Raw genomic sequence first — 13,081 nt, forward strand, 5'->3', positions numbered from 1 at the left:
ATGTAAAATAGACGTTTCTGACTATCTCCTTTCCCTGCCGGGGAGAGGGAGGGAGGGGGGTGCATCTCCCACGCCTGGAGGTGTCGCCTATATTTTTTCTTTGTAGTGACAATAAAGGTTTATTATTATTTTATTATTTTTACTGTTGAAATCTTCTTATAATGTCTAGCTTGAATAGAAATGGGCAGTTTTTGGGGGGTTTTTTGGAAGCATTGATTTTAAATCAGGTTTCTAGTTTCGCAATTCATACTTTTCTTGTACAAGTGTGCCTACTAGTCAGTTGTTCTAACAAGGAAAGCATATTTGTTTGTAACTAAATAAAGCATTTAGGGACGCAGGTGGCGCTGTGGGTTAAAGCCTCAGTGCCTAGGGCTTGCCGATCGAAAGGTCGGCGGTTCGAATCCCCGTGGCGGGGTGCGCTCCCGCTGTTCGGTCCCAGCGCCTGCCAACCTAGCAGTTCGAAAGCACTCTAAATAGGGACCGCTTACTAGCGGGAAGGTAAACGGCGTTTCCGTGTGCGGCTCTGGCTCGCCAGAGCAGCGATGTCACGCTGGCCACGTGACCCGGAAGTGTCTTCGGACAGCGCTGGCACCCGGCCTCTTTGAGTGAGATGGGCGCACAACCCTAGAGTCTGTCAAGACTGGCCCGTACGGGCAGGGGTACCTTTACCTTTAAATAAAGCATTTGCAGCGCTATTATTTGGGAGTGTAATTCAGAACCTCTTGTCGTGAAGCCCACATGCCTTCTGTAGTTTACAGTCGCTTACCCTTGTCTCTAAGAGATAACGGAATAGCAACAACAACAAAATAAGCTAAGCGCTGGTAAGTTCATGCACACACCCTCCATGCCCCCGTGACTCATAATTTTTTACTCTAATTCAGTTCATTCAAATGCACACAAAATACACATTGTGTCTGTTGTTAAACCAGCACAGCCAGATGCTGCACTGGTTGCGGTCCATGGTGGAGACGGTGGGGCTCTCAGGCCTACCGCCAGTGATATGTTGACTGCTGACTCTGGGTAGGCTGCCATTAATGAGGAACTAGCCCATGTCACTCTTGATGATCAAGAGGTCCATTTCCACTTGAGGAAGCCTGAGATCAGCCTGGCCCGGAGGTGTCGCCTATTGAGACCTAGCCTGGCTCCTGCGGGAATTGCAGACAGGCACGTCACCGGAGACGAAGCCAGGAGTCTGGGAGAGTTGCCGGCTTCTCCCGAAGAAGGCTTTATTTCCAACAGAGTCGCGGTGGTGGTGGTGCCGAATTTTAGTGTTGTACAGGGCACCAGTGGCGTTGCGTCCTTTGCTGGCACCCGGGGCGCCCAGGCATACTCACACACCATGTGGGAGAGCGGTAGGACACTGAGGATGAGCATAACTTACTGCGACATTGCAGCCTTCACTGCCGGCCACATGTGGGGCACAGAGGGTTCACGGAGCCGTGTCGCAGCACCTGCCCACCCACCTGCGCTGGGGAGCAGCCCAGCTGGCCAACCTGACCCTTGGCAGGCACATTCCTCCCCGCACTGGCTGGGCTGCCATTCAGTGAGGGGCCCATGCGTCTTTCAGCAAAGCCAGGCCAGGCTCTGGCCCAGAGATACCCCCAAAGGGCAGGAAGGGAATCCCTGCGTGGGGGCACCTGGTTTGCGCCCCCTCAAAATCATGCGCCCAAGGCTATGGCCTTCCAACCCACCCTTGCAGGGTGCTGCTGAAATTTGAAAGGCCAAAGGCTACCACTGGATTTTCTGCTTGCTTAAACCGTAAATTTGATGTGTAGAGCAGCATTGCTCTACAGTAGTTTACGAACTTCATCTGTTCTTAAGCCGAAACCGTTCTTAAACCGAGACGCACTTTTCCTAATGAGGCCTCTGGCCGCCAGTGCCCTTCCATCATTCAGATTCCGTTCTTAGACTGAGGTAAAGTTCGCAAACCGGGACACTATTTCCGGTTTTGTGGAGTTCGTAAACTGAATCATCTGTTCTTAAACCAAGGTACCAATGTATTCTGTCATTTTTGTTTCGTATAACAGACCAAGCTTTCTTTATTGCTTTTGTGTAATAACTTCTTGTGGGGAAAGGTAAAGGTTAAGGACCCCTGGATGATTAAGTCCAATCAAATTAGACTATGGGGTGCAGCACTTAGCTTGCTTTTCAGACTTGAGGGAGCTGGTGTTTGTCCGCAGAAAGCTTTCCTGGTCATGTGGCCAGCAGGACCAAACCGCTTCTGGCACAACAGGACACTGTGACGAGTTCCTGAGCACACGGAAATGCTATTTACCTTCCCGCCATAGTGGTACCTATTTATCTGCTTGCACTGGTATGCTTTCAAACTGCTAGGTTGGCAGGAGCTGGCACAAAGCAACAGGAGCTCACCCCGTCGTGTGGATTCGAACCGCTGACCTTGCGATCAGCAAGCCCAAGGCTGAATCTGCATATATAAAAAAAAACACCCTGAAATGCTTTTTTTAAAAAAGTTTTTTAAAAATATGGAATTTGCCATTAGCTCACCAGCGCCATCTTGTGTCCCATTTGTATAATGCACTTAAAACGTTGTATTTGCAGCTGTATAGCTGAGTCCCAAGAGGCTCGGTGGTTTAGACCACAGCGCCTTTGCTTCTTTACTTTTACTTCTTGTGGGTATGGGGTTGAGGGCAAACACATATTCATAAACTGACACACGTCATAACTCTAGCAAAGTATCCAATGTGTGTATGAATACACGTGAGTGCTGGACCCGCATGTTCAGACACATACTTGCAACTCGTTAATGGATGTGATTTAAAAACGATCATTTCCCTCTTAAATGTTTTATACAAAAATCCACAGAAAAGCAAAGTTTAACAGAATGTCTACTGCTTAGTTCATTCATGCTTTTATCATTCGAAATTTGAGCCTGAAATTAAAGAAAAATTTAAAAATTGACAAAGCTGTTTACATATGTAAGACGCAGGGTCAGCCATTATCTGTTCAGGAATTGTGGAGCCACCACTGAGAAGTCCCTGTTGTGTCTGCTTACTAGTCCAGTTGTATTTATTGACAGGCACTGAAAAAGCCCGTCAGCTGGGTTGCAAGGTCCGGGCAGGATTATACGGGCATACACCCTACCAATCTGACTGTTAAGATAAATCACACTGCCCCCCCCCCAGGGGCCTCGGACTTGTCTGTTCATTCCCAACAGCAAGGGCTGGTGGATTGGGCTCTGTCTCCCGCTTGCTTGCTTACCCCAAGGCCACCTCAGCTCCTGGCACCTAGCACCCCCTAGCCAGCCCCAGAGGCACCATTGGCCTGCAGAGCTTGTAGCCACGGCTGCTGTAACAAACAGCCATGGGAGCCTTTGGGAGGTAGACGTGAGAGGGCATGAGAGGACAGAGGGAAGGAAAGAGGGACAGAGGCCAGTGTTGCCCGTGGCACCCCTGACCTTCAGTCAAGGCACCCCAGGGTGCCACGCCACACTGGGTGAAAACCACTGCTCCAGGCAATTAAAAGGTTTCTCCCCTGTGAGTTATTTGGTGCAAAGTAAGGTGTATATTCTGAATGAAGCTCTTTCCACACTCCTTGCATTTAAATGGTTTCTCCCCAGTGTGGATTCTCTGATGATTAATAAGGTGGTTGTGCTGTCTGAAGCTCTTTCCACACTCCCTGCACTGGAACGGTTTCTCTCCTGTGTGGATTCTTTCATGTGAAGTAAGGCTACTACTGTCGGTGAAGCACTTTCCACATTCCATGCACTGAAATGGCTTTTCACCAGTATGGGTTCTTTGATGTATGGTAAGGCTACTGCCGTGCCTGAAACGCTTCCCACATTCCTTGCATTTAAACGGTGTTTCCCCTGTGTGGGTTCTTTGATGTTCAGTAAGGCTACTACTGAAACTGAAGCTCTTCCCACACTCTGTGCATGGAAATGGCTTCTCACCTGTATGGGTTCTCTGATGACGAATAAGGTGAGAATGCCGTATAAAGGTCTTCCCACACTCGGTGCATTTAAATGGTTTCTCTCCTGTATGGATTCTGTGATGCCTATTCAAATACGATTCATATCTAAATGTTTTCCCACAGTCTGGACACGTTTTCTTGTTTTTGTCTTTTGGATCTTCTTGTAGTATCAAGAGTTCTTGGACGTCAATACCCTGAAAAATCAAGGATTTCTTCCTCGCATTCTTTGACTTGTTTCCTTCATGTGTTTCGGGTTCCTTTTGTGTTTCGAACTTCTTTTTCCCTGCTTCACGCATAATTGTTTCTGAAGACACCACAGATGAGTCCCTGTAATTCCCATCGTTCTGCCAATCATCTGGTGGGGGAAAGGCAGAGAAAGAATTTCATGTGTGAATTTCAAGGGATCAAAAATGGCAGAGAAAGGCGTGTTCTTAGATCTTCTGCCAATGCATAAGGCAGGGCTTGTAGATCTAGCAGGATCTATCTGGTATTTGGTAACAAGCATGGTGGAAGCCAAGCCATATTTCTAAATTCGGGGAGTATCTCAACATGTGGAAGGGAAACCGCAAGCTGGAAGACATCTTTATAAGAAGAGTCCCACAGGATCAAGCCAAAAACCTATCTAGTAGAGCAGCGGTGGCCAAACTTGGCCCTCCAGCTGTTTTTGGACTACAACTCCCATCATCCCTAGTTAACAGGACCAGTGGCCAGAGATGATGGGAATTGTAGGCCCAAAACAGCTGGAGGGCCAAGTTTGGCCCTACTGTAGTATAGCATCCCCACAGAGCAGGAAGCTAACAGTCTTCTCCTGCTGTTGCTGTCCTGATTCCAGAGGTAGCAAGCACATGGTCATCATAACAAGTAGCCTTGGGGAGCTTTCTCGTCCATGAATTTGTCTGATTCCCTTCTAAGTCCCGCTGGGTCTATCTGCCCTGGATGATATTACACAGGAATGGAAAAATCCTCCCCCCAAAATGCCCCATAAGACATCTAAGATACCTATTGATATCACCACTTCTTTTGGATCATGAATGAACAGACCTTCTCCTTCTTCCCAATAGGAACTGAGGTCCAATTCTGCAAAGGAGACAGAAGAGACTAGTTACTTTCGAACTCAAAATATTCCGCCAGTCCAAATTGAGCCATTGCTTATGACCTCAAGCCAAAAAAAAAAGGAGGGATAATTTTGATATTGTTAGGATATTTCCCTTCCACCTTAAAAGGGAGCAGGTTTTGTGAGTCACAGAGTCTGCGTATTTCCTGTTCACAGGATGTTTCTGTTGTGTGTATGCTTTCGTTTCTCTCTCTGTGCCTGAACACTGAAGCAGGCGGTCATGTTTTTCTTTGTTCTGACCAACGCTGAATAAACCTGTAAATAATACTCTCCTGCGTGCATCTTTCGCTGTGAATTATCTGCTGATAGAGCGTGCATCAGCTCTGGAATGTGGCAAGCTATTTCTGGAGCTCGTGTCGCTAATTGCTGATACTGCGTGTCTATGGGAGATCGATGGACGTCCGGAGACGACGTGGAGTCATGATGGACTTTGTCTCCCTGGCAGTTTCCCAACAATTATAATTCCTGCGCCACAGATAGGACAGGGATATATGGTCACAGCAGGATCAGTCTGGCACTTGTGGAAATGTGATCACTGGATCTGAAGCTCAGTGTGACCTACCTTTTGGAAATGATACTGGAGAACTTAACAAACCCCAATGCTTTCCATCCTTTTATCACACAATATATATTTTTTAATCACCCTTGGAGCCATTCCTTCTCCTCCAAAAGTGATTCCATGGTATATCCCCCAAAATTACACTTTTCAGTGTTGTGAGAATGGATTTGCAATTCATTCATGGTGGCAGCAGGGGGAAAAGATATCTCTAATATCACACCTCTGAAATTGAAATAATGGTACATTGCACGTTAATGCCCCCATTGTAAACCTGTCCCCCCTCCAAATAATGTCTTTTTTATTTATCCAGAGACTACATTGAAATGAGCATTGTGGGAAGGCAAGCCTCATTTTAATTTCCAGTTTGTGACTCAGTTATAATTCATATATTAAAAGGAGTGGGGCAGGCTGATTGAAAAATGTTTTTGCACTGGTTTTGCAAAGGATAAACTGGGAAGGAGTTTTTTTATCTCACCTTTTCCAGACCTCAAAAATACAACTCGTAAAAAGGGTTTGACAGGTTTCCCCAAATTAGTATGCCCTGTAACATATGACAATGTATTTAGGGGTGATGTAGTGAGAGCCAGTGTGGTGTAGTGGTTAATAGCGGTGGACTCGTAATCTGGTGAACCGGGTTTGCGTCTCCGCTCTTCCACATGCAGCTGCTGGGTGACCTTGGGCCAGTCACACTTCTTTGAAGTCTCTCAGCCCCACTCACCTCACAGAGTGTTTGTTGTGGGGGAGGAAGGGAAAGGAGATTGTGAGATGCTTTGAGACTCCTTCGGGTAAAGTGGGATATCAAATCCAAACTCTTCTTCATCTTGATCTTAAATTTGTTGGCATTGAAAGGCGCCGAAATAAGACGTTAAGTGTAGAAAGTTTAAGTGTTGGCATCCAATGATCAAAAAAACCCTCTAAGGCTACAGGAAGCTGCATGTCAGACGCTTTGTCTTTCGAGGCCCAGCACTGGATCTCCAGGCTATTGGGCGGACAAATGTATTTCCTATCAGTTGCTCCCTGATCCTTTACCCCTCTAGCACATGCGTAGGCAAACTAAGGCCCGGGGGCCGGATCAAGCCTAATCGCCTTTTAAATCTGGCCTGCGGACAGTCCAGGAATCAGCATATTTTTACATGAGTAGAATGTGTCCTTTTATTTAAAATGCATCTCTGGGTTATTTGTGGGGCCTGCCTGGTGTTTTTACATGAGTAGAATGTGTGCTTTTATTTAAAATGCATCTCTGGGTTATTTGTGGGGCATAGGAATCTGTTCTCCCCCCCCCCCCCAAAAAAAAATATAATCTGGCCCTCCACAAGGTCTGAGAGAGAGTGGACCGGCCCCATGCTGAAAAAGTTTGCTGACCCCTGCTCTAGCATCTTCTGCATATAAATCAAGGGCCTCCCCAAACATCCAGACCCCCGTCTCTATAACAGCCTCCCAACTGTGCCCAAATAATGATTTCAAGCCTTCCAGCACCTAGCAGTCACAGAAATAAAACGCATGGTGTTTACCCAGAGAGGCCACCATCTCATAATTCTCCTCCATGACTTCCTTGTGCAGAGCTCTTTGGCCAGGATCCAGCAGAGCCCACTCCTCCTCCGTGAAAAACACAGCCACCTCCTCAAAGGTCAAGAGGGCCTGGAAGCTTGACAAACCCTGGAGAAAGAGAATAAAATATGGTTTCTTCAACATCTTGGGTGGGTGGGTGTGGAGTGGGGATCGTGGAAATTATAGGCCAGTTAGCTTAACCAATATTCTGGGGAAGCTAGTGGGTGACATTCCAGCATGTCTTGTGCAAAGTTCAGCCTTGTCTTAACAAGCATTCAGTTGACATAGCAGACTTTCTTTTCTTAAAAGAATATTTTTATTGAGTTTTACAAATAATTTCCGAAAATCATATCCCATACTTTTTTATCTTATACAATGTTTTTGGACTTCCATCCACCGCATCTGAAGATTTTTCAATCTTTATCACTTAATCTTAATTTCTCTATTACTTTTAATCGTCCTTAAGTAATAACTCTCTTCATAATCTTCCCTGCAACATTTCGCATAATTCTCCTTACAGAACTTCTTGCAGTCCTACTAGCGTAATCTGTTTATTACAATTGCTTTTCAAATCGTTCAAATATTTACTCCGGTCCTCTGAGAATCTCTGGTCCCGTGACATAGCAGACTTTCAAACGGGTTTTGACGAACCAGCTCACTAACAATTACTGAGACACTGTGTTCTCGTTTTTGTATTTTTATGTTGTGAGCTGCCCTGTGATCGTCGGATGATGGGTGGTAAAAGGTAAAGGGACCCCTGACCATTAGGTCCAGTCGTGGCCGACTCTGGGGTTGCGGCGCTCATCTCGCTTTATTGGCCGAGGGAGCCGGCGTACATGTGACAGGGGGAAGCATCTGCACAGCCTGCTTTGCGTATCCCCAATTACCTTTCCCTTACCTGAGACGGCTGCTTGGAAGCTGTTTCTACTCCTCCCCAAAGAAAAGAGGGTTCGGGTGGTGCCTCTGAAGCCATTGTGCTGGATGGAGGGAGAGACATAAACTGGGCACCTCTGGGACTCTCACAGCAGTTGCCGCGATGCACAGGTGCACTTCAAAAGAGGGTGAAGCTATCCAGTACCTGGGGGAGAGATGGAACAAGAGAAGGTCATCCTTTACAGTGGTACCTGGGTTACAGACACTTCAGGTTACAGACGCTTCAGGTTACAGACTCCGCTAACCCAGAAATAGTACCTTGGGTTAAGAAGAAGAAGAAGAAGAAGAAGAAGAAGAAGAAGAAGAGTTTGGATTTGATACCCCGCCTTTCACTCCCCTTCAGGAGTCTCCCCCACAAGAAACACTCTTCCCTTCCTCCCCCACAAGAAACACTCTGTGAGGTGAGTGGGGCTGAGAGACTTCAAAGAAGTGTGACTGGCCCAAGGTCACCCAGCAGCTGCATGTGGAGGAGCGGAGACGCGAACCCGGTTCCCCAGATTACGAGACTACCACTCTTAACCACTACACCACACTGGCTTTGCCCCATTAGCTAAAGTGGTACCTCAGGTTAAGAACAGTTTCAGGTTAAGAACGGACCTCCGGAACGAATTAAGTTCTTAACCCAAGGTACCACTGTATATAAATTTGGGTTTAATTGCTTTAAAAACTATAAAGCTGCTGAAGACAACTGTCGCTTTGCACCTGTGGGAGGCTGTGGGGGAATCCTTTTGGCTCCTAATGATGATGATGATACTAATACTAATACTAATAGTAATAGTAATACTACTACTAATAATAATAATTTTCTTTATACCCCCCCTGTAGGAAGGATGAGAAAAAGTGATACATTCAGGAGCCGGCTTTCTTCTCTCTCTTCCACACATTTAGGAAAGCTTTTAATGTTTGATTGTATTTTAATATTTTGTTGGAAGCCGCCCAGAGTGGCTGGGGAAGCCCAGCCAGATGGGAGGGGTATAAATTATTATTATTATTATTATTATTACAGGCGGAGGAAGGAGAGAAAGGAAGCAGAATGGAAGTAATGAAGCCAGCAGGGAAAGGTTTTGGAAAGCTCAATCTAGCTGCAGTTTCAAAGAGGGAGGGAGGGGGACACAAAGGCTTTCCCCCACATTTGAGAGTCTCTCCCCGGGCCCCCATCCTCCACCTTTCAGCAGGGGAAAGGTCCAGGGTGCTTTAACTGAGATTCTTTAGCTGAAATTCCTGCACTGCAGTGGGTTGGAACAGATGACCTTTGGGGTCCCCTTCCAACTCTGCAATGCTACGAAATCCAAAAGGTGTTTCTCGCTTGTTACAGAAAAATATAGGTGCTAGGCTGCTCAGTCACCCAGCTCTTCGGGCAGAGCCCGTGGGTCCCTGCAGAATAAAGGAAGGAGTCCAGCCACCAAATAGCTGTAGACCAAAGTTTATTGCGCAACAGGTTCAAAGAATAATTTTGAACCCCAAGGATGGGGTGACAAGGACTTTTAAAACCTTCCCACCATATCCCAGAATACAGTTTGTACAGCATAATTGATACAGCATTGCTACATCACTGACATGTCACGAAAGGTGAGGGGTAGACAGGGGTTAGGGACGCGGGTGGCGCTGTGGGTTAAACCACAGAGCCTAGGACTTGCCGATCGGAAGGTCGGCGGTTCGAATCCGCGTAACAGGATGAGCTCCCGTTGCTCAGTCCCTGCTCCTGCCAACCTAGCAGTTCGAAAGCACGTCAAAGTGCAAGTAGATAAATAGGTACCATTCCGGCGGGAAGGTAAACGGCGTTTCCGTGCGCTGCTCTGGTTCGCCAGAAGCGGCTTAGTCATGCTGGCCACATGACCCGGAAGCTGTATGCCGGCTCCCTCAGCCAATAAAGCGAGATGAGCGCCGCAACCCCAGAGTCGGCCACAACTGGACCTAATGGTCAGGGGTCCCTTTAACTTTACCTAGACAGGGGTTACACTAGCTCAACCTTGGCAAACATGTCCAGACAAGTCCTTGGTACAAGATTAGCATAAGCAGACATGTCAGGGCAAGACGCAGGCAGTGGCGTAGCGTGGGGGGTGCAGGGGGGGGCCGGCCTCACCGGGGGGGGGGGGCGCTCGCATTCGCAGCTCTCTGCCCCTACCTGGCTCACTCACTCTCTCTCACTGCAGAGCTGGCTGTGCGAATCCGATCCGAGCCGCCGGGTCACCGCCCACTGTGGAGGGGAGGATGCCAGGCATGCGGTGCGGTGCGGAGAGAGAGTGAGGGACTATCTGGGGGAGGGACAGTGCAGCGGGGGGGCACAAATTACTTGCCTTGCCCCGGGTTAGGGGGTGCAAATTACTTGCCTTGCCCCGGGTGCTGACAACCCACGCTACGCCACTGGACACAGGTATAAGATGAGCATAGACAAACACCTCTGAAGTCCCACCACCCAAAGTACAATAGAACTTCCTTTGCATGTCTGGACGCCTTGGCAAGTCTGGTGGTGGGATTAATCTTTCCTTGGCCAACAATCAGCTCAGCAGTTGTCACCTCTGGGCACTTCCTGGGGTAGGAGGAGGTGGCAGGGAAAAGAGTCGTTTTTCCCAAGGGCAAAAATAGTGTTGAAATTGCGGAAACTGGCAAAGGAGTTGATTTTATATGATGGTTAGAGCTAGGTAACTTCCCTGAGCTGTCAAGTCGAAAGGATACATTTATGCATAATATTTGTAACATTTAACAACTTTAAAGATGTGCCCCCCCCCCGTAATTTCCGTAACAGCCCTCCAGCTCTGGAGCACGAAAGCAGCGTGTAGGCGGTGGAGCCCCCTCCCCACATCCTTGCCCGCTAGGAAAGCATCTTTCCCCCTGGTTTTATCTCATCCCTTCCTCTGCAAAAAAAGCACCACCCCCAATTATTGCACCTTTTTCCTCCTCTGCAGCCTCCTCCTTAACCAAGCAGGTTCCTCCTCCCAGGCTGTGAGCGGGGTGCCTCTCCCCCCCCCCATACTGTCTTCCCTCCCCCCCCCCCACTTCCTGCCTCTCTAAGAAGCAGAGCTCAGTTCCTTCACCCAGGAAGAGGACTGAGTGGCAGGAACACCGCCCCTCGTGCAAGCCTTAAGAGTTCCCACCCCCCCTGCTTAGTACTAATGATTTATCAGGCTTGGAAAAACTGGACCACCGTTTTTGCTGAGTTAAACGAAATCGTTTTGATTGGGTTTTACACAAGCTTGCAATTCACTTGCTATTTTGAATTTATCTTTGTTAGCAGGTCATAGAATCATAGAGTTGGAAGAGACCACAAGGGCCATCGAGTCCAACCCCCTGCCAAGCAGGAAACACCATCAGAGCACTCCTGACATATGGTTGTCAAGCCTCTGCTTAAAGACCTCCAAAGAAGGAGACTCCACCACACTCCTTGGCAGCAAATTCCACTGTCAAACAGCTCTTACTGTCAGGAAGTTCTTCCTAATGTTTAGGTGGAATCTTCTTTCTTGTAGTTTGGATCCATTGCTCCGTGTCCGCTTCTCTGGAGCAGCAGAAAACAACCTTTCTCCCTCCTCTATGTGACATCCTTTTATATATTTGAACATGGCTCTCATATCACCCCTTAACCTCCTCTTCTCCAGGCTAAACATGCCCAGCTCCCTTAGCCGTTCCTCATAAGGCATCGTTTCCAGGCCTTTGACCATTTTGGTTGCCCTCCTCTGGACACGTTCCAGTTTGACAGTGTCCTTCTTGAACTGTGGTGCCCAGAACTGGACACAGTACTCCAGGCGAGGTCTGACCAGAGCAGAATAAAGGTAAAGGTACCCCTGCCCGTACGGGCCAGTCTTGGCAGACTCTAGGGTTGTGCGCCCATCTCACTCAAGAGGCCGAGGGCCAGCGCTGTCCGAAGACACTTCCGGGTCACGTGGCCAGTGTGACATCGCTGCTCTGGCGAGCCAGAGCCGCACACGGAAACGCAGTTTACCTTCCCGCTAGTAAGCGGTCCCTATTTATCTACTTGCACCCAGGGGTGCTTTCGAAGTGCTAGGTTGGCAGGCACTGGGACCGAACAGCGGGAGCGCACCCCGCCGCGGGGATTCGAACCGCCGACCTTTCGATCGGCAAGCCCTAGGCACTGAGGCTTTAACCCACAGCGCCACCCGCGTCCGCAGAGCAGAATACAGTGGCACTATTACTTCCCTTGATCTAGATGCTATACTCCTATTGATGCAGCCCAGAATTGCATTGGCTTTTTTAGCTGCCGCGTCACACTGTTGGCTCATGTCAAGTTTGTGGTCAGCCAAGACTCCTAGATCCTTTTCATATGTACTGCTCTCAAGCCAGGTGTCACCCATCATGCTTTAGAAAGTGCCCTCTGGGTATCCAAAAACCCACAAAGAGGAGGAACCCTGCGATTGTATGAAATGTGAAAAGATAAGAAAATAAATTAAACATTTTTATGTGACTTCCCAAAGTTGGTGGGCATTGCTATTCAAATGGTCTGTGTGTGCCGCTTCTTGCGATTGGTTATGCAGGGTGGGGCTTGCCTAGCCCCCCCTCCCCACTGGCTTGTCCCTGCACCTCACCGTCTTCTGCCCGCCTCCTCCACAGCTGGCCCATTTCTCCTGCCGGAATTTGGAGAGAAATAAGCTCCCCCCCCCAGCCTCCCCCTTTGGATTGCAACTTCCTTTTTCTCTAGGAAGTGCAGCTGGCGTCACGGAACCGCCGGACGATGGAGCTTGCAAGTGTTAGAATGCAAAAGGCGCGCAAGAAGGTGGGGGAAAGGGGAGCCCGGATGGCTCAGTTTAAGAGCATGGCGCTGATAAGGCCAAGGTTGCAGGTTCGATCCCTTGTATGGGGGCAGCGGCGTATTACTGCACATGGCAGCGGGTTGGACTAGATGACCCTCGGGTCCCTTCCAGCTCGACAGTTCTATGATTGAGCATCTAGATCAAGGGAAGTAATAGTGCCACTGTATTCTGCTCTGGTCAGACCTCACCTGGAGTACTGTGTCCAGTTCTGGGCACCACAGTTCAAGAAGGATA

General features: G+C 48.4%; 1 protein-coding gene across 2 annotated transcripts in view; it reads right to left on the reverse strand.

Annotated features, from left to right (window-relative positions):
* Nucleotides 1–3,113: 3,113 nt before the first annotated feature.
* The window catches only part of LOC310670691 (uncharacterized protein), a 35,184-nt gene continuing 25,216 nt past the window's right edge, over nt 3,114–13,081 (reverse strand). Inside the window, exons 1-5 of one of the 2 annotated variants that reach the window (XM_083426367.1) lie at nt 10,973–11,063; nt 8,050–8,229; nt 7,115–7,259; nt 4,930–5,007; nt 3,114–4,285 (exon numbers count right to left, since the gene is read on the reverse strand). In XM_083426367.1, the coding sequence (XP_083282493.1) occupies nt 3,477–4,285; nt 4,930–5,007; nt 7,115–7,259; nt 8,050–8,148 (1,131 nt within the window). In that variant the 5' untranslated portion in view covers nt 8,149–8,229; nt 10,973–11,063 and the 3' untranslated portion in view covers nt 3,114–3,476. Of the gene's footprint in view, nt 4,286–4,929; nt 5,008–7,114; nt 7,260–8,049; nt 8,230–10,972; nt 11,064–13,081 lie in introns of those variants that run through there. The other variant, XM_083426368.1, reaches the window with a different exon arrangement.

This window comes from Podarcis tiliguerta (assembly GCF_965153285.1).
Source record: "Podarcis tiliguerta genome assembly, chromosome: 2".
Taxonomy (NCBI): Eukaryota; Metazoa; Chordata; class Lepidosauria; order Squamata; family Lacertidae; genus Podarcis; species Podarcis tiliguerta.